Here is a 22,280-nt window from a genome sequence, read left to right on the forward strand (position 1 = left end):
CTGCCCTGCCCTCTGTTCTTTTTAATCTTGTCTTATTTTCTCTCTTCTGCTTATAAGGTTCTAATCACTAAGATCAGATAGCTGTACTTTTATTTTTTAACAACTGGAAATTAAAAATAAAAAATTTTAAAAGCTGCCTTAAAATAAAAACAGAACTTGAACAATGTTAAAATACATATTTCCAACCTGTGAGTGAAAAATATTATTTTAATATATAATTAATTGTATAATATATTAATTATTTAATATATAATTAATTGTTAATATGTAATTAACCATTTTAATATATAATTATTGCCAAATTGTGCTGGATTACATAGATTAAGCAGGAATTAAAGTATCAGCAAGTAAATTCCTAATTGGAACAATTGTAAAACATCATATTTCAATTGTTAAAAAAGCATCAAGTCACAAATCATGGCTGTTGAACTTCCTCATGCATATTTGAGCATTTGATAATTACATTTGGAATCACAGATGGTGGTAGAATTGGGACACCATAACTTTCAGTATTTAAAATCCCTGGAGTCTTCATCCAGTGTGTTAGAGACATGATAGATATCAAACAGGATAAGAGGACAGACTTGGGGGACAGGAAGCGCTGGGAGGAGAAACCACTATCTTCATAAATTTCCATGGTAATACTTTTGTAATTCGAGCTACAACATTTGGTATGCCTTTTCATTCTTCCCTTCATTCATCTCTTACATTTAAGTGTATCTTTCCTTTAAAAATATTATCTGGATTTCAACCTCAATCTTTCCCTTTATTATCACCATCTAGCACAAACCATTATCCTGCCATTTCAGGATTATTCAAACTATCTTCTCATCTGGGCTTCCTGATAACACTTTATCCCCTGGCTTTTATCTGATTCATTGTTTTATAATACTATATTCATCGAAGCACTGTAATGGTTCAGAGTCTAAAGTGAATCTCCATTGCTTAATGACTCATCTATACTCTTCTGTCTGAATTTTAAAGTTCCTAATAATTTTATACCACCTGAATTACTGAAATATGTTTTCTCCTATTTCTTCATATGAATCATCATCAGACTGAACTTGGCCTTCCTTTTCACCTTGCTCATGTTGTTATTCCCCCAGTATGCCAAAGATTGTCTGTTTACCTGTCCAGAATCAGTTCTACCTTTAGGTAATTGCCATAGTTTGTTTGTTTCCCGTACCAGGGATTCAATTTAGGGGTACTGTCCAATTGACCTACATCCCAGCCCTTTGCTAAAATTTTATTTTGAGACAGGGTATTTCTAAATTGCCTTGGCTGGCCTTGAACTCGTGACCTTCAGCCTGGTATTATGGGCGTGGACCCCGGGACCAGACAATTGCTATGGTTTGAATGTACCCTTCAAAACTCATGCTTAATTGCCAATATGAAGGTGGCATTAAGAGGCAGGACTTTGAGGCTGAGGCAGTAGGATCATGAGTTTGAGACCAGCTTGGGCAACATAGTAAGACCCTGTCTCAAAACAAAACTGAAAACAAAACAAGGCAGGGGTGGGAAGTGGTAAAAGCTTTAAGAAGTGATTAGGCTATGAGGGCTGTGTCCTCAAAAATGGATTAATGTCCTTATTGCAGGAGGGAACTAGTAACCAAAAGGAGTAGGATTCTGCTAAAAAGGGGTATGCAGTCCCCTTCTCTTCTTGTCTATGCTCATTTGCCCTTCACTACTTTCTGGCTCAGCATGAGAGCCCTGTTGAATGCTGGTGCCCTGCTATTGGGCTTCCATGCCTCCAGAGCCAGGAGCCAAATAAACTCAGTTCATAGACATCCATGTGGTTTACTCCATAGCCAGATCTAGGGTGGCCTGTGACCTAAACCTGGCCAGTCAGAGAATCACAAATCCTTGTTTATAGTCGTTGGTTCACATGACCCAAATTGCTCCAATCAGAACCCAGTCCAAAACGTCTGTTGGAACTTTTATAAAATAATACTGCCACCAAGCTGGATGTGGTGGTGCATGCCTATAATCCCAGCAATTTGGGAAGCTGAGGCAGGAGGGTTGCAAGTTCCAGGTCACTCTGAGCAATTTAGTGAGAGCCTCAGCTATTAGTGAAAAATTCTGTCTCAAAGTAATAAAAAATTAAAAGGTCTGGGAATGTAGCTCAGTGGTAAAGCACCCCTAGGTCCAATCCCCAGTACACCCCTCCCCCAAAACAATTCTTGGTAAATTCAAGAAATAGGAAGTGACAGATCCCTGATGATATCACTTGAGCCTCTGGATATACCTATGTCAGATCTTTCTGATAATAAGAAAAAATAAGTTCTTTTCCTTTTGTCTCAAACAATTAGAACGGATTTACAAAGTGTACTTTCACCTCTACTCCTACAAAGTTAAATTCATTCTCTGAGATCTAGCCCTCATGCCACTTTCAAACTGTTCTTCCCTTCCTTTAACTCCAGGAGACTTTACTTAATTGATACTGTTTTAACCTGACATCATCTCAATTGTATAAGATTGTCTAGTTTTGCTTTCCCAGCCTACCAAGTTTCTTGGAAGCTTGGATTGTTTATTGAGTTTCTCTTGAATTTTTCCTCCTTAGGATGCAGATCGACTAAAAATTCTTCAGTTAATTTTCTTTGGAAAATCAGTGATAAGAATCTCAAAAATAGCCAGGTGATGTGCAGCACACCTGTAATGCCAGGAGGCTAAGGTAAGAGGATCACAAGATCATGGCCAGTCTGGGAAACTGAGCAAGACCCCGTCTCAAAATAAGATAAAAAGAACTGGGGATGTATCTCTGTGGTAGAGCACTCCTGGGTTCAGTCCCCAGTACCCCCAAATCAATCTCAAAAATAAGTGAAAACTGTGCAAAGCAAATTGTTGCTAATCAGGACTCCACTATTTAGCGAATTCTTTGTCCATCTTCCTGATTTCCACCCTTCTCCTCCCCAGCACTGGGAATTGAAACCAAGGGTACTCTACCACTGAGGTACATCCTCAGCCCTTTTTATTTATTTATTTATTTTTTATTTTTAGACAGAGTTTTGCTAAGTTACTAAGGCTGGACTCAAATATGTGATCCTCCTGCTTCAGCCTCAAGAGTTTCTGGGATTTTAGGTGTGTACCACTACACCCAGCGTGCCTGCGTGCACACACACACACACACACACACACACACACACACACTCTGGAAATTGAACCCAGGGCCCGCAGCATGCTGGGCAAACATTCTAACACTGAGCTACTTCCCCAGCCCTCGTATTCCTGATTTTGAAGCAAGTATGTCAGAAAAGAAGGAAGGAATGATTTGATGAACCGTGGTATAAGGTATTCTTTGCATCACTTCCTGAAGATATCTGTTGGTGCCTTTGGAGGGGACCAATGACAACTCCCTGTTTTAAAGTGTAGGTTTTATTCTCATTCAGATATGGTAAGGTTAAGTGATCAGGAGATGAGTACCATGGTTTGTGACTCACAGTTGCCAAGAGAAGGGGCATGCCACACCATGCAGAACCACAAAAGGAAGCACGAGGGCCAGCCAGGAGGCAGAGGGAGTGGGAAGCATGGCATGAGTCCTTATCATGGTGTCCAGCAGAAAGCCAGAGAAGGCAAATTTAGGACTAGTTAGCTTTAATAATTTCATTTGTCTCTGAGGTATGAGGACATTTCTAAGTTTGTCTGTTTTCTGGCCTTGGGCTGATTAGCACAAGGGTATACTGACTTGGATTGTGAGTTCCATAAAGCAGGTGATTGGGGAACTTGGGTTCTGAATTGGTTAGCTTGCATATGAAAGGCACAGATTACTAAATCTAGGAGTTACTAAATCTAGGAACTAGCTAGCCCTGGGAGGGCAGTCTAGCCCTCGTCAGTGGGATCCCAGAACAAGGAATAAGAACCTACAGTTAATATACTCTCTTCTTTCCTTCCTGAACTCAGAACCAATTGAACAGTAAGACAGGAAGAGGAAGATGGTAGCCAAACTGTCCTCTCAATAAAGAATACATTGGAAGATATTTATATCTATATCTACATATTTCTATTTCTATATATTTTTGGCACTGGGGATTGAACCCAGGGGTGCTTTAACACTAAGTCACATCCCCAGTCCTCTTTATATTTTATTTTGAGATCAGGTCTTGCTAAACTGCTTAGGACCTCACTAGGTTGCTCAGGTTGGCCTCAAACATGTGATCCTCCTGCTTCAGCCTCCCAAGTGTCAGGGGTTACAGGCAAGTGCCACAAGAGCTGGTTCTATATTATACATTTGTTGTTTTATTTTGTTTTTGCCATGCTGGGTTAAACATGGGGCCTCCTGCTTATTAGGCAAGTGCTTTACCACTGAGCTTCACCTCCCAGACTCTCTGGCATATGGGAAATATCTTGTTTATGGCCCTTGGATGTGTACTTTTCTATTTCCATGGACTTTTATAGCTTTGGGGAAAGGGGCAATAGGCCCAAACTCTGAAGAACTATCATCTCAAAGATATATTAATAAAGAAGGATCTGGAAGTGGTCCCTGAGGCTTAGAAGAGCCTCAGAGTTATGTGGGGAAAAGGGAGAAAGTCATTTGCAGCATACATGTTTACTGTTTATCAGAGTCAGCAAATCTTATCTCAACAGCTACATCCAGTCAGTAATCTGTTTTTTTTTTTAATAAAGTTTTATTGAAACACAGTCACATCTATTTCTTCATCTGTTCCCCATGGTTGCTTGCATGCTGTAACAGCAGAGTTGAGTATCTGTGAGAGATTTCATAGCTTGTAAATCTGAAAATATTTATTATCAGTTCTCCAAATAAGTTTGCCAACCTTAGCTCTATATATCATTATCACATGTTTCTAAATTGTCAATACTGTGCCAGACACCATGCAAAGAACAGGGTTAGTTCATGCCCTAAACAAGTTCATGTTCTACTGGGGAGCAAGATATTTTAACAAAGCAGTGTAAGAAGCTCAGTAAAAGAAAGAGAGCTCTGAGTTTGTAGAGCAGCAAGGAGTGACTTTTCAAGGGGCAAGGAGTGAGGGGATAGGAGCTGAGTCACGGGATATGACTAGAAAGATGGCCTGTGATCCACTTGGGAAGGATGTTAAATGTTGTGTCAAGGAACTTACACTTTATCTAATAGGCAGTGGGATACCATTGAGGGATTTGAATCAAAAGAGTAACGGAATCATTTCATGATGGAGAAATAAATTATTTATTGAACAAAGAATCATCTGAAATCATTCACATGTCCTGTGGCACTGAAGGGAAGTGTGGAGACTGGTAGATAAATTAAGAAGGGTTGTAATAGGCCTGGTTTTGGTCTAGGTCAAGCACTATCACAAATAATTTTTAAGTTAGCCTATTGATCAGCAAGTAAAGTACACACTAGGATTGGCAGAGAGAACAGAGTACACTAAAGTAAGCTGAAGCCAAACGTTAATTATATACACACACACACACACACATTTATTTAGTAATGCTTGTGGTATGAGTATATATGTGAATATATATTAAATCAGAGGGAAGTCATTTCTTTCTTTTCTTTTGGTACTGAGAATTGAACTGAGGGACACTTTGCCACTGAGCTATATCCCCAGCTCTTTTTTAACTTTTATTTTGAGACAGTTTCTCACCAAGTTTCTTAGGGGCTCACTGAGTTGGTGAGGCTGACCTCAAACTTGTGATTCTCCTGCCTCAGTCACCTTAGTCATTGAGACTACAGGTGTACACCATCATACCAAGCAAGAGAATTCATTTCTTAAAGAGGATTTCCTTCCTTCCTTCCTTCCTTCCTCCCTCCCTCCCTCCCTCCCTCCCTTCCTTCCTTCCTTCCTTCCTTCCTCTGTTTAAACATGAAGATAAAGCTGAGGCTGAGACAGAAAGATGGCAGTTTCAAAGCCAGCCTCAGAAACTTAGTGAGGCCCTATGCAACTTAGTGAGACCCTGTCTCAAAATTAAAGGGGGAGGGATGTAGGTCAGTGGTAAAGTGCCCTTGGGTTTAATCCCTAGTACCAAAAAGAAAAGAAATAAAGGGATATCTCACTGTATTAAAAAAACTGAAGATAAATTTATTACAAGTGCCCTTCCTAGTGGCAAACTCCCCACCCAATACTACCCTATTGTTCACTTTTGGGATTCTGCCCCTCTTACTGGGGATTGACCCCAGGGATGATTTACCACTAAGTTATATCCCCAGTCCTGTTTTTATTTTGCTTTTATAGGTCCTTGCCCTAAAAATACTATGTTTTACCCATCTTTAACCTTAGAGGTAATTTTAAAAATAAAAATAATCTGTAAATGCTGGGTGAAGTGGCTCATACCTGTAATCCCAGGGGCTTGGGAGGCTGAGGCAAGAGGATCTTGAGTTCAAAGCCAGCCTCAGCAATGGCAAGGCACTAAGCAACTCAGTGAGACCCTGTCTCTAAATAAAATACAAAATAGGGCTAGGGGTGTGGCTCAGTGGTTGCTTACCCCTGAGTTCAATCCCAAGTTCCCCCATCAAAAAAAAAATCTTTAAATTAAGTGTAAGGAAGTTCAATCAAACAAAATATTCCCTATGATTACTGCTCTGATCCTCTTTTGGGAAGTAATAAATATATAATTCTTCCTAAAATGTTTTATTTGGGTGCATTTGCTTGGCTATTTCTTAGAGCGTGCGTGGGCATGAGTACTGGGTATCTTAGCCTATATTTCCAGGTAGGGAAGTGTGGAATGTCCCCCAACAGACACAAAAATAAAAATATTTAGAGCTTATCAGATATGAAAACATCTTTATAGTGACTCTTTTAGTACCCCTGAAAAGAAATACCTAGCAGTAGGTAACCCATGATTTATTTTGTAAACTTACTTCATGGTGGGGGCATGTGCTGGAGCACAGCTGCTAGGGACAAGATATGCTAGGGACAAGATATGTCCCCAGTAACCTACATCTTCCAGCAAGGCCCCACCTCTTATAGTTTCTACCACCTCCATTCAATTATAACCCACCAGTGGATTAATACAAACCCATCAATGGATTCACTCATTGATAAGATCAGAGTTCTCATGATCAATCACTTCCCATAAGTTCCACCTCCAAACATTGGGGATCAGACTTTCAACACATGGGCCTTTGGAGGGCATTTCATATCCAAATCATAATGATAGCTATGTAACTTCAATAGAGTCATGTAAATTCTCTAAATTACGGTGTTCTCATCTGTTCAAAAAAAAGAAAGATTATCCATACATGGTGTCACATGCATGTAATCCCAGAGGCTCAGGAGGCTGAGGCAGGAGGATTGTAAGTTCAAAGCCAGTCTCAGCAATTTAGCAAGGACCTAAGCAACTTAGTGATACTCTGTCTCAAAATAAAAGATATAAGGGGCTTAGGATGTGACTCAGTGGTTAAATGCCCCTGTTCAATCCCTGGTACAAAAAAAATTATTGTGAATATTAAGTTATATGCAATAACATATTACAATGCTCAGTGCTATAAACTTATAAATTCATTTATTCTTTCACAAAATGGTTCTAGAAAATCTTCACATGCCAGATGCTGCACTAGATGCAAGAGATATGTACATGAACAAAGAAGGCAGGCTTCCCACCCTCAAAGAACATACAGTTGAAGCAGATGTAGATGCTAGATGTAGTCTGTTAGAAGGTAATCCAATATAATATATGCTTACAAACTTTAAATGAGGTATCTAACTGGGGAATGTGAGGCTGATAAAAACATACTTAGGACTAATAGAAGAGTTGACTTACAAACATTTACTGATTATGAAACATCTTTGAGAACAGTAAGGCAGTACTTACCAACAGTAGTATGTTGGTATGACTAGGAAAACTAAGGGGTATTTTTGTTAACCACTTAATCTGAAGTGCACAAACAAGTTGAGGCTTCATGTTCACACATGAGTTTCTTTCTTTTTAATTCATCATGCTCATCACTTGTACTTGCTGGAAACATCAGCTTTGGAAATGGTTGCAGGAAACCATGCTGCATACCAAGGTCATTCAGGAAATAATAGACAAATTGAGAGCAGAAAAGAAGCAACTAAATATGGAAAACTGCAGATATAAATATTGTTAAAAGGATATTTTATGAAGAAAAAGACTGCTGAAATCAAACGATATTATCTGTGGAATTATCTTTGAGTCATAGACTATTAGGGCCAAAGAGCCCCATTGTTTATTTTCATAGATGAAGACAGTGAATCCAAGTTAAATGACTTGCTCAAGGTCATATACCTTGGCGTGCCATAGTCAACATCTTAAGTCAAATCTGTTTTTCTTGCTTCTATACTTCATTTTCCCTTGTATACTGGACACATTCAACCAATACAGAAGACAGTGTTAATTTGTGACACACTAATAGTCACTCTGGCAGTTACTGTGGATTAACTCACTGAATACACTTCCTTCAACTTTCTAGCTTGCTTTCCTCTATCTAAGAAGTTAAGAAAGCTAAAAACCCCATCTCTAAACTTCCTTTTGAGTTTGTAACTGGGAAGAATTGAGTACAAGGAGGTGGCAGCAATATAGAAGGAAACTATCTCTCATGCAGAAGCATTTGGTTCTTCCATGATAATTATAGGGGAGGTTTTGTTGTCTGATTCTTAATCCTGTAATTAATGCTTAGTGGGCAATGGGTGCATTGGTGGCTATGAAAAACAGTTTCCTTAGCAACCACAGGTATTATTGTTTCTGAATAGCATTTGATATTGGTTCCTGGGTCTTCCAGAAATTCATCAGTCTTACTTTACTAATATTCATCATTTTCTGTTGTCTGCAACTAAAAATCATGACCCAGGTTGAACAACTTCTAAAAGAATCTTAGTAATAAAGACCTTTTAGCAAATTCACTATTAAGAAGAAAATTGAAATTAAGAAACTTGACCATGTGTTAAGTACTTATTTAAATATTAGTTGTGGGAGGCACAAAAAGACTTTGATTCTCACCCTCGAGGCAGTTAAATAAGATATTCACTATATGCCCAAAGGACAGAATGTCTAAGAGCACAATTGCTGGGTTGTATGGTAAGTTTTGTTTTTGTTTTCATTTTTGTTTTTTTTGGTTGTTGTATTTTGTTCATTCATTTGTTCTGGGGATTGAACCCATGAGTGCTTTACCACTAAGCTACACCGTTAGTCCTTATTTTTAAATTTTGGTACAGGGTCTTGCTAGGTTGAGGGTCTCACTAGGTTTTCCAGACTGGCCTTGAACTTGTGATCCCCCTGCCTCAGCCTTCTGAGTTGCTGGGATTACAGTTGTGCACCACCACACCTGGTCTATCATTCAGTTTTCTGAATACTACCACCATAGTATTTGCAGGACAGCTCTGGGGAAGGACCTGGACCAACCTCGTTTTCTCCTGAAATAAGAAAGGACTGGATGGAATAACCTGGGCATTGTTCCTGTCCTCTAGAAATAGGATACCCTTCAGCATTTTAGCATAATGTGTCATGCAGCCCCTAGGTGGTTTGCTTTCCAGGGTCCTTCAGCTGTGATGTAGGTGACATATGCACAAATAAGACTCCATCCTACCTGGCCAGGTTTCTTGAGCCTTGGGAGACCAGAGCACAATGAATCCTAGGCTTCTGTTGTCCCTTGCTGCCAATCTGTAAATAATAAATCAGCCTCATTAACTTATTGTACATTTAAGTGTTCTATCTCACCAGACTTAAACTGGTAACCAATACACAGAATTCCTGCTTTTTATTCTTTTTCAGCACATCTTCATCACTTCACATTCCCACCATTAGCTATTTAATATATAAATGTATGACCTTTAACTGTTTAACCATTCTTCAGAAAAAGTAAAGAAAGCATAATGGTGCTTTGGTGTTATTTCTGGAGATTAATTGACCTCCTCCTGCTGAAAACATTCCAAAGCTTTCAGCCCAAGTGTTTCTACGATTTGGGAAGGTGTCCACAGGGGAAAGCCACTGCAAAGAAATTAAATGAAGAAGTCCCAAGAAAAGTGTTTTAAAAAAACAAGGCTAAAATGTATTCTGAAAGAATACATGTTTCTGAAAGAAGGAAAGTAAACTTCCATTTATTGAGCCAACTCATAAGGCATTTCTCTCTATGGCATTCATTTATCCCAGTGACCTTGCAACGAAGGTAATAATGTTGTGTCCATTTTAGAAATAATACATTTGAGGCTTCAAGTAACTTTTCAAACAGGTCATTGAGTTAGGAAGTGGCAAAATGAAAATGAGAAGGCTATACTTCCATTAGCTTCTAGTTGCGTTCAGCTCAGTGTAAGAACAGTATGAGAAACACAGAAAGTCAACACAGGAAGAAATTAAACTTTGACTTTGCTATTTATGTGTCCCTGGGCAGTAAAATTAATTTATCTGAGTCTGTTTTTTTCACTTTTAAAGGAAGATAGTAACACTTCCTTCACAGAACTGAGGTGATGAACAAATGTGAAGAAATAGGAAAAACATTTTGAAAAATGTAAAATGATAAACTAATGTGAGATAGCATAATATTTTGAAAGTTCAGTCTAGTCATAACCAAATAACTATTAAATAGAAGCATGAGACATGGGTGGATGGGTATAGTGCTAATAACTTCCTATAGGACCCATAACATCACTTAATATTTGTTTCCCCATCTGTAAAATCAAAATTGTGTTTAAAATTGAGCACCTTAATAACACAGACTCTAAGAGTCTGCAAGTTATGACACAGTCAAACAAACATATATATATGAAATTAATTTGAAAATGTTTATATTTCCCAGTATGTTGAAAAACATGTAAATGATTATCCATGGTACTGTGGGTTATATCAGTTAGGTCAGTCTGAGCTATGTCAATACATGTCACAAATTTTGACATGTATAATTCATGTTTGTATACAAAAACAATATTAGTATTGCTCATCATTATAAAAACTTATATATAACTTCCAAACACTAGTCTCTAAGAAAAATAGGCATTAGACAAAATCTGGAAAACCAGGCGAGGAACTCGTAGATCATGTCTGGAGAGGGAACATAGGGGTAATCCTTTGCAGGTTTCCTTTTGAACTGTGAATTACTTATTACTGTGTCACTCTTAAGAAACAGATTGAAATTTTAACTTTTCATTTGTTTGTTTATTCATTCATTCATACTGGGGATTTAACCCAGTGGCACTTTAACACTGAGCTACATCCCCAGTCATTATTTTTTAGATGAGACAGGGAGGGTCTCAGCTGCTGAGAGTTTCCCTAAATTGCTGAGGCCTTGAACTTGCCGTCCTCTTGCCTCAGTCTTCCCAGTCACTAGAATTAGGTATGTAGCACCCTGCACAGTATTTATTTTTTTATTTTGAGACAGGGTCTTGTTATGTTGCCCAGGCTGGCCGAGAATTTGTAATCCTCCTGTCACTGCCTCCTAAATTGCTAGGATTACAGGTATCCACTACTGGGCCTGGAAATAAGACTGAAGTTATAGAAAAGTCTTACATAAAACTTAAGTTTATCGATTTTTAAAAAGAGTGGGGTTTTTTTTTTTTGTCATTGCCTTTAAGTCCAACATTAATCATGAAAATATGAAGCCACTTCATTTTCAATATGATTATATCTTTTTAACAGACTTTATGGTCCCTGGGCATATTTAACTCTTGAATAAAACAATCTTTTTTATTATTATTATTTTGTAGGAGTTACTTTCTAGGTGGTGGGTTAAATTTAATGGAATGAGTTATTTCCTGAGAATAACATTAAATTCATTTTAGCACTTGAGCCACGAAAGAAATGAAGCAAAAAACCCAAACAAAAACAAAAACTCAGGCAGAGAAAATAAAGAGGTTAGGTCAGGTCTACGATTGTTAGGGTCCACTTTTAGGTGCTGGTGGGTGTGATGGTCTTCCCAAGCACAGGTTTGGATGCAATTACGTTTCAGTTTTTCCTTATCTGCTGCCATCACAAGGTAGGATGAGAGGATGAGATTAGGAAATTTGTGTTATGTTTTATTTGTTTTTTGAGACATGGTCTCGCTCTTTTTCCCAGATTGGCCTCCAACTTGGGCTCTTCCCGTAACTGAAATTACAGGTGCGGCCTGGTCGCAGGACACACAGGTCATTCAACATGGGAAAGATGATTATGCTTCTCCCTCCTTATGTAACTAATAGAAATTCATTTAGGAAGTGCATTAAAACTTAGATGAATGCAAAAACCTTTCTTTTAGACTTCCTGAAATCAGAAATTCCAAATGAATTCAAAATCAACTTGTTCTTTGTCACCTTACCTCTCTTGCTAATAATGCCTTAGACTTAGTTAACTGGCTTATTCCAGAATCCAGCGCTGGCGGGGTCTTAATTGAACCCCACCCACGCGACTGCTCACAGGTGCCAGCTGTTCAAGTCCCACCCCAGCAAGGAGCTCCTCCTTCGCTCCTCCTTCGCTTCTCCACCTGGCTTATATAGTCCCGCCCTCTAGAAACGTCGTCCTGACGTCAGCGCGTCGTCGCCGAAGCCTGGCAGCAAATGAACGCAGGCGGCCACAGTCCACCGTCGTACCCTCGCATGCGCATGCGCGCATGTTCCAGGAGTCCTGAAGACCTGGCGGAGCCCAGCGCGGATGGAGGCCTGAGGGCGGCGGGGGCGGAGCGCGCCGCGGGCTGGGGGCATGTCCGCGGCGGGCGCCGTCTAGAGGAAGGCCGAGCAGCCGCCACCACGCTTTCAGTCGCAGTGAGACGCAAGCGAGCCAGGCCGAGGGCCGTGGCGGCGATGCAGCGACGGCGGCGCCCTCCACCGCCCTCCTCTCAGCTGCCGGAGGGCTGCGGGGGAGGCGGCGGCGGCCGCGGTGGGAGCGAGGAGGTGGAAGTGCAGTTCTCCGCTGGGCGTTTGGGCTCGACCGCGGCGGTTTCGTCGGCGGCGGCAGCCGCGCGCAGCTCGGAGGAGGAGGAGGAGAGGCTCGAGCGCGAGCACTTCTGGAAGATCATTAATGCCTTCCGCTACTACGGGTAAGGAGCCCGTGGCGGACCCCCGCCCAGCCCGTCGGATCCCTCGACCCGGCCGCCGGAGCTGAGCCCAGCGCCGGAGTCCTCTCGCACCATCCCAGCCCCTCCCAGCCCTGCACACCCGCGTGTCGTGCCTCGCCGACCGCTGCTCAGCCTCGTGTCTCCTGACCTCAGGATCAGATTAGCTCTTCTGCCTTCCGTCCCCCATTAAAGGTTTGGCTTTGGGGGTGACCGAAGATGTGCTGTGACAACAGTTTCAGGTAGAAGAGGTTAGTGGTAAAATTGCCCAGTGCAGAGCACGATTGGTATTTGTTATCGGCATCTTCCAAACTGAACGTACAGAGAGCCCAAGTTCACCTACACGTGGGATACAAAATACCGTAGACTTGTTTTCCCAAACTGTAGCCAGTTCTTGTAAGAACAGATTTCCACCTCACCCCCACCCTCTTGTCGCTGTGAACCTAAATGCACTTCTGTGGTGAGCGATCGAATGCTCAGTGACTCTTGACTAGTGGCAGAGGTGTTCCTGATATTCCACAATTTGCTAATTTAGTAAGGGAGATGAGAAAGGGTTCAGGAAGAGCCAGGATTATATTCTTTTATTCTGCAAATTTGTATCAGCTTCTCTTCGTGGGCTAGGCTTGGTGGTAGATCCTGTATGTTCCTCATTCATAATACAACTTCCTAACTTTAACCTTTCTTCTAGATAGATGTTAAAATAGCTTAATCACAAAATTATAATTCCAAGATCTGAGAGGGACTTGGACCAACTGGATTTTCAGGTAAAGATAACACATTTATTCATGTAAGTGATGTGACACTCCACCGGTAGCTGTGTTCTAAGGCTTCAATTGGAGCCAGATAAATGTGACCTCTTACCAAGTAAACTCAGTTTAGATGAGGTCCTGCTGTCCATTATGCAAACTTTTTAAAAAATATACATCCCATTTGTATTACAGTTCAACTAGTGACCTCCTCAAGGGCAGGGACTGAGACTTATTTATTTTTATAAATGTCACCAGTGCTTGGCAAATAATGTTGAAGCTGTATTTTTAACTAATAAAACATAGCAAAGAAATATATTTATCATTCCCAAATAGTCTTGTCAGTTTTTGTCTATTGGTTACACTTGTTTGTTACTATTCTTAATTTAGAAGCTTGCTTTTATTAAAAGTTATTTAAGATCTAATTACATTTATGACAGAATTTTGGGAAATTGTGGGTGTGCTGGGGATTGAACCCAGGGCCTTGAGTATGCTAAGCACATGCTCTACCACTGAGGTACAGCCATCCCTTTTGACAAAAAGTTCAGAGGTCTTGATAAAATAATACACTGGGGCTGGGGTTGTAGCTGAGTGGTGGAGCACTTTCCTAGCATGTGTGAGGAACTGGGTTCGATTCTCAGCACCACATATAAATAAATAAAATAAATGTCAACTAACAACTAAAAAATTGTTTTAAACAATACTGTTCAAACCCAGGGTTTGGGCCACATTATTTGGGAAACCCAAAATAAAATTTGGGCATTTCTCCAGATTGAGTAGCAACCAAGAGAGGAAAGCAGAACACCAGAGAATTGGATTTGATCCAAGATTATGTCCAGAAGAACTGTACAGTGAGAGGAAGCAGCTGACATTAGGTAGCTGAGTGGTGGGTGCAGAAAAGTCTGGTATATTTTACTATTGAAATATCAGTGGAAGCTGGGCGATGTAGCTCAAGCTTTTACTTTCAGTGACTGGGAAGGCTGAGGCAAGAGTTTGAGGCCTGCCTGAGCAACTTAATAAGATCCTGTTTCAAAATAAGTAAAACTTCTAAGAAAAGGGCTAGGGGTAATAGCTCAGTGGCATAGAGTGCCTTTGGGTTCAACCAATTTATTTAAATAAAAATAAAGAATATTGAGAAATGTCTTGGAATGTAGAAGACTTGATTGGTTAAATGTTGTGTAATTATACCCTGTTTTACTATATTAAGACCAATTTAGGCCTGATATTTATTATTAGATATTGAATGAGCTTTTGGGGTGAAGGACTTTCACTTGGAACTCGTTAAACGTGGCAATATATAGAAAATGGTTCTGCATGCATGCACTAGTAATTGTGACACTGTTCCCTGAACTCACCTTTCTTCTTTACCAGATTAATGTGGGATTGAGGACTATTTCATTAAAAAAGAAAGAAAAAGAAAAAACCTTTATTTGCATGCACTCTCTGGATGAAACACTTAAAGTACTTGGACTGAAAATTAGTATGATATCAAAAGTATGCTTTTTAAAATATCATTTGGAGGTGAGGCATATGCAAAGCATTGAATAGCAAAAAATACTTAGAATTCCAATATTTTATGATATCGTAGACTTGCACCATCCAATACTGCAGTCACTAATCACATCTGGCTAAATTTAAGCTTAAATTTTATTAATTAAAATTTAGTAAAATTGAAAATGTAAATGCCCAGTCTTACTGGCCATATTTCAAGTACTTAGTAGCCACAAATGGCTAGTGTTGGCTGTATTGGACTGTGTAGCCGAAATCTTGAGATCATTGAATTAAATTCTGATTGACAGTCCTGTTCTAGACCCATAGCAACTTCACATTTTGAAGTGTTTGATTTTACTGCTAAATTTGTTTTAGTGAATGTGTAGGAGATTTAGAATAAAGGTAACAGGGCAAGAATTATCTTTTGATTCATGGATATGGCCTTCTGATACTGGGATTCCTTCTGATGCTTGGTTTAGAACCAAGGAGTCTAATATTTGTAAACATTCCTTTAAAGCAGGGTAAAGCTTCTTCAAAAGGCCAGGCAGAGGCTGGGGTTGTGGCTCAGTGGTAGAGTACTTGCCTTGCATGTGTGAGGCATTGGGTTCGATCCTCAGCACCACATAAAAAATAAATAAATAAATAAAACAAAGGTATTGTGTCCATCTACAACTTAAAAAAAAAAAAAAGGCAGGCTCTTTGGATTCTGCGCTTGCATAGAAGAAGCATTATGTAAACACATGGGTTTGGCTTTGTTTCAGTAAGAGGCAACTAAGTTGCCAGTGGGCTATAACATAAATATTTCCAGTATAATGAGGTTAGCTTCAATTATAATAGCATAGTAAGGATACTATGTTCTTATATTCCCATAAGATGCCACCAAGATCCTTGCATATGCTAAACATACGCTCTGTCACTGAACTGTGCTTCAGTCCAGACAACACCTATTTTAGGAGTCCCCCTGAGTGTATTTTTGGGCAGCTTTGCACACCACTAGTGTGTTAGTCAACTTTTTACACCACTAGTGTGTTAGTTAGGTTTTTTTTCACTGTGACCAAAATATCCCACAAGAACAACTTAAAGCAGGAAAAGTTTATTTTGGCTCAGGTTTCAAAGGTTTAGCCCATGGTTGGTGGATTCCATCACTCTGGGCCCCAGGTGATATTGAAGCATCCTGGAGGAAGGGCAGAGAGGTAAAAACCTGCTCGTGGTGGCTAGGAAGCAGGGAGAAAGGAGGAGGAATCAGGGCTACAAAATGTAATCCCCAAAGGCATGCCCTCAGATACCTACCTCCTCCAGCTACAACCCACTTGCCTGTAGTTACTACCTACTTGATCCTTTTAAATTATTAGTCCATCGAATGGATTAATCCACTGATAAGGCTACATGTGACATAATCTAATCATTCCACCTGCATTAACACACAAGCTTTTGGGGAACATCTCATATCCAGACTGTAACAAGTAACCAGAGGTTAAGGAGTATATCCTGCATCTCATCCTGCCCTGTATTTACTTCACTTCTGTGTCAGCAATTGACGGAATAACTCACCTTATCTGCAAGCACAGTAATAAGTCTCCAGGGAGAACAAAAAGCGGCACCTTGGGAGTGTAACTGAATATTTATTGATTACTTTTTACATATGCCGAAATATAGAGATTCAGTACTGACAAAGATAAGACTTGTATTTTAGAAGAATTTATTGAATTAGAGGTAGGGAGGGAGGATCAAAGAGGAGTTATGTTGGGGCAGTGTGCAGTTAGGGACAGTATTCTTAGGTGGCAGGATTCTCAGTAATCTTTGGGAGACAGTGGGGCCTGTAATAAAGCATTAGAAGTACAATAATTTGCAGATATCTTTGTGAAGTAGAATCAGAAAGTTTGAGCTTGTTGATGGTGGGACTAAGATTTGGAGATTATGACTTTGATGAGTGTATTTGTGGTATATATTCAACAATATTTCCTGTATAGAAAGGAATTTGAGTGTTTGTAGGCTGGGCTAAAATCATTTTGGTATGAGTTGTTTTTGTTTTTTAGATACTAGGGATTGAATCTGGGGCCTCATGCATGCTAGGAGAGCACTCTACCACTGAGCTATATCCTCAGCCCTGGTTGTATTTTTAGAGTGGTGAGAGGGAGGTTTAGGGCACCCTGTTGGCATCCAATATATGAAAGGATGTTCTGAAGACAATTAACCTGGTTGACATTGAGTTTATTGGAGTGGGAGGAATCTATCACCTATTTTTAAATTTATTTTTCCACTTTTTTAAATTGGTGCATTGTAGTTCTACATAATGATGGGATTTGTTTTTTTTACATATTCACACATGCACACAATATAATAATATAATTTGGTTAGTATTACTCCCCAACACTTCCTGTTTCCCTTCCTCCCAGGCAGTGAATTTTAAACTGTTGCAGCTCTGCTGTTTGCCTAACTTATTAAAACCAAATACATAGGAATGTAAATTGATACACTCTTTCTGAAAATCATTTTATATAGAATCTTAAAAATACTTATCCCTTCGGACCTGTTAATTTTACTTTTATTAATTTATGCTAATTTTTCTAAAATATTGTCTTCATCCATTTTCTGTTGCTATAACTGAATTACTCAGGCCGAGTAATTTATATGGAAAAGAGTATATAGTTCACAGTGTATATAGTTCACAGTGTTGAAGACTGGGAAGTTCAAGATGGGGTGTGGCCTTATCTGGTGAGGTTCTTCTTTCTTATGGGAGTCCACAGAGCCCAAGGCAGTGTTGAGCATCACTTGGTGAGAGGAATTGAGCTACTTGTCTCAAGTCTCTTCTCCTTTTCTTATAAAGCCACAATTTCAGTGGTTTAGGGCTCCATCCTTATGCCCTTAATTACTTCCCATGTTTCCACCTCCAAATACCATAGTTGGATTAAGTTTTCACCCTCTTTCGACCTCACAGTGGGGATTACATTTTAGCATGAGTTTTGGTGAGACAGTCAGACCTGTCATCATAAATACAAAATATCTAAATACCCAATAGCTGGGAAATAGCTTAGTAAATCTTGGTTACTAACAGCCATTTAGAGTAATGGTATTTTTGAGAACTTTTTTCTAATCTGGGAAAATTCTTCTGATAAGGATGAAGAATTACATGTTCTTCTCAAACTTTGATGTGCATAGGAATCACATGTGGAATTTGGCAGATTGCAACTCAGTAAGTCTTAGGTAGGGCCTGAGAGTCTGCATTCCTAACCATTTCTAGGTGATCTATTCTTTATACCAAATTGTGAGTAGAAAGGTGGTAAATGAAATAAGCCAGTCACAGAGAGACATCCCTCTTCTACAACAACCTTATAGGAATAGAGAATAGAATGGTTACCACAGACAGACTTGTGGGTTGGAGAAAATGGAGGAGAATTTGGTCAGAGAAGTGTTTCAGTGAGACAGGAGTTATTAAGTAGGTGAGGTGACAGATATGTTAATAAACTTGATTTAATCATTGTACTTTGTGCACTTACAACATCACTTTTTAATCCCATAAATATATCCAATTAGAATTCAATATTCAGTTTTTTAAAAAGGAGCTAGATGATTTTGTCTTAAACAACAACAAAAAAATATATGCCAGGTTTCCTCTACAAGGAGTTATTTATTAACCTCCTTTCCCTGAGTAGTTTGCTTTTCTTCATTTTTCAGATTTTCACAGGGAATGTTGGCTATATAAATTAGATCTATTTTTTTTTTTTTAGTATTTACAAGGTGTTTTGCATGCATTAGTTTTATTTTCAATGAAACTATTTGGAGTGAATGGAGCAGTACCCATCTCATGGGGTTTTTGTGAAGATTTTTTTCAGACTAATTCAAGTTAAATACTTGGTCCAGTGCCTCGCATTTATTAAAGCTCAACAGATGGTACTTTTTGTGATCATTATCATTGTTGTTATTTATTATCTTGTTTTATGAGACAGCACAGAGGAAGGAAATAACTTGCCCAGGGTCATCTAGCAAATGGGTGACATAACCTGGATTTCAATACAGATCTTCTAACTTCAAAGCTCACTATAATACTGTGTCCAGGGGAAAAAAGCAAATAGCAGTGTAGCTGCTATACACACCACACATAAGTTTCTAAAACCAGGGCCAGATTTTGTCAAGATCTTATTCTGAACTTCTTTATTACTCTTTAGTAATTAGAGAGTAATTGGGCATGTAAAGGTAAAAATGCAAGAATTGTTTGGATGAACAGAGAAAAAGATTAATGAAAAAAGTATTTTTCATTTTTACTTAGTATTGAGTAAATGACAACAAACATTTAAAAAGAGATATTTGTACATTAAAATATAAATTACAATGTGGTGAATACTTATGAACCTGCCACTTAGTTTTCTTTTTTAACACTGTCTTATCGCTTTTTCTCTCAAAGAGAATGTTCCTGAATTTAAATTTTTTGATTTCCTTACTGTTTTTTTTTTTTTTTTTCATATCAGTCCCTAAAGCAATATATTGTTTGGTTTTATATAAACAGTCAGGTTTTTACATTTTGCCCATCTGGGTTGATATAGGGTGACATTTCATTATGAAAGTGTATTTAATTTTTTAAAATGATTTTCTGTAAATAAGTAGTCCCCTAAGTGACTTATTTGGAAACTTTTGGAATACAAATTATGAATACTGTCATGAAACCCTGCAAATTTCAATTTTACATTTGCTTAATACTTTTGTAGTAAGACTTCATATATTTTTTTAAAATCAACTTGATCAACTTTTTTTCCCTTTATTCTTTTCTTTTTTGGTACCAGGGATTGAATCCAGGGGCCCTTAACCACTGAGCCCACTCCCCAGCCCTTTTTCATATTTTACTAGAGACAGGGTCTTGCCAAGTTGTTTAGGGCCTCACTGAGTTGCTGAGGCTGGGTTTGCACTCACTGTCCTCTTGCCTCAGCCTCCCGCGTCACTGGGATTACAGGCATGTGCCATCATGCCCGGCTTGATAAAATTTTTGTTAGTTTCCAAATAACGTTTCATGTATATTGTAAGGTATTTTGTGTTTTTTTTGTGTATGCGTGCTGAGTTGGGGATTGAACTCAAGGCCTTGTGCATGATAGGCAAGTGCTGTATCACTGAGCTAAGTCCCCAGCCCATTCTAAATTTTTTGCACAGCAGTATTTTGTTACTTAATGATGAAAAAATCTAAGGCATTAATCTGATTTTGCTAAAATATTAACTTTAAAAATAAGAGTCATAAAAATAATTGAACATTAATGCTGTTTGTTTCCTTTTCCCCCCTTCTCATTGGTGCTGATATCTACTTTTATTAGATATAAAGCATTTGTCGATTGCGAGACATAAAGCATTTTACTAGATATAAAGCATTTTGTTTGATTGCTCTGAGTAGGATTGTAATAAAAATGTACAAAATTTTCTAAGTTGATATTCCTTAAGAAGCCACAGGATTGTAAATGATAGAACATTACACAACATAATAAGGGAATAATTGTATAGAAAGACATTCTTAAAATAAGGTTTGGCCTCTGATGAGAATTCTTTCACCAATTTAAAAAACACCTTTTATGTTTTAGCACCAGTATGCATGAGCGAGTGAACCGAACAGAAAGACAATTTCGATCACTTCCAGATAATCAACAGAAACTACTTCCTCAGTTTATTCTTCACTTGGACAAGATTCGGAAATGCATTGATCATAATCAAGAAATACTACTGACCATTGTGAATGATTGCATACATATGTTTGAAAATAAAGAATATGGAGAAGATGTATGTGAAAGTTTGTTCTACTTGCTTTTATTTTAGGGGTTAACTTCTATATTTTGAGGTCTTTATTGTTCTAGATTTCAGTTTTATAATCGTGTATGTGTCATTTGCTCAATTTAGGGAATGGATGTTGAGTCATTGATTTGGTTAAATCTGTATGCCAGAGGCGGATTTGTTCATCAATTTTTTTAATACTAAGATAATTATTGGCATTTTGATATACTTTTGACATAGTGTTTTAAATATTCTGGCATATAAGGTTGGGTACTTTAATTTTTATAACTGGCTTTACTAGCTAAGTAAAATTAAATTTCCCTTACTAAACTTTATTTTTTTTTTCAGTGTCTTGTAACTATTGATATTCTTTTACTTTAGAAATAATTTTCACTTAAATCTCAAGGGGCTGCCAGTAATAGAAACTGAAGTCCTCTTTTTGTATCCACAGGATAGATGCAGTTGGGCCACTCCAGTGTGAGTCTCTCCATGCTGCCCCATCAAATGACCTGAAGGGACTTTCTTCCCTCTTTTAGAAGATAGGATGTTAGATTCTTCATAGTAGTCAGATCTGGTCCTCTCCTGAGTAAAGACTGCTTAATTATATTATGGCTTTATGATTAATGAACCTTAATCTATTGAGGGTAGAAGTGAGACCACCAAACTCTTTTTCATTTAGGATTTCAAGCTACACTTGAACCCCCAGTAAGGTGAGAGGCTAGTGATTTATCCACTAAACCACCAGGTAGCTCCTTAATAGTATGCCCATTTACCCCTATTCAAAATTAATTCTCAGTAGCTAATTAATTTCTGTTTTTTAAACAGGAGAATGGAAAGATTATGCCAGCATCTACATTTGACATGGATAAATTAAAATCTACATTAAAACAGTTTGTGAGAGACTGGAGTGAAACTGGGAAAGCAGAAAGAGATGCCTGCTACCAGCCAATCATTAAAGAAATTTTAAAAAATTTTCCAAAAGAGAAATGGTAAATAGTACCTTGTTTATGATCAATTTCCTTAAGATGTGTAAACACTTAGTTTCTCTATAAGACATTTCATGGTCTTGATTCATTTTTATAGTTACCCTGTGCCTTCATGTTTTACATGTGAGCATTATATATTTTTTCCTGGATAATTTGTATGAGGTTACATATGACATTTTGAATTATTTTTAAGAGTTAAATAAATTAGAATGAAAGTTCATTATCAGTGATGTTCATCTTTTTATAGTTTGCTTTATGGCAAGTAAAAAGCTGCAAACTTCTAATTCTTCTCATTATGACATAGTAATAAAGCAGCTGAAGGATCCGTATCTTAGAAAAGTTCTTAACGTTAGTGTGCTATGGAACTGTTAGACTGTCTAAAGCCCATGGTTTACTTTTCAGATG

At 38.5% G+C, this 22,280-nt stretch overlaps 1 protein-coding gene and 1 long non-coding RNA gene across 3 annotated transcripts in view; one reads left to right on the forward strand and one right to left on the reverse strand.

Annotated features, from left to right (window-relative positions):
* The window catches only part of LOC306644828, a 101,888-nt gene that overhangs the window by 32,617 nt on the left and 46,991 nt on the right, over positions 1-22,280 (reverse strand). Inside the window, exon 2 of the long non-coding RNA XR_013759480.1 lies at positions 9,479-9,552. This is a non-coding gene — a long non-coding RNA (uncharacterized lncRNA). The remainder of the gene's footprint in view (positions 1-9,478; positions 9,553-22,280) is intronic.
* CARNMT1 (carnosine N-methyltransferase 1) overlaps positions 12,411-22,280 on the forward strand; it is a 39,909-nt gene continuing 30,039 nt past the window's right edge. Inside the window, exons 1-3 of one of the 2 annotated variants that reach the window (XM_079112098.1) lie at positions 12,411-12,892; positions 20,703-20,898; positions 21,715-21,878. In XM_079112098.1, the coding sequence (XP_078968224.1) occupies positions 12,414-12,892; positions 20,703-20,898; positions 21,715-21,878 (839 nt within the window). In that variant the 5' untranslated portion in view covers positions 12,411-12,413. Of the gene's footprint in view, positions 12,893-13,595; positions 13,672-20,702; positions 20,899-21,714; positions 21,879-22,280 lie in introns of those variants that run through there. The other variant, XM_079112099.1, reaches the window with a different exon arrangement.

The sequence above is a fragment of the Sciurus vulgaris genome, assembly GCF_902686455.1.
Source record: "Sciurus vulgaris genome assembly, chromosome: 15".
In the NCBI taxonomy this organism is placed as follows: domain Eukaryota; kingdom Metazoa; phylum Chordata; class Mammalia; order Rodentia; family Sciuridae; genus Sciurus; species Sciurus vulgaris.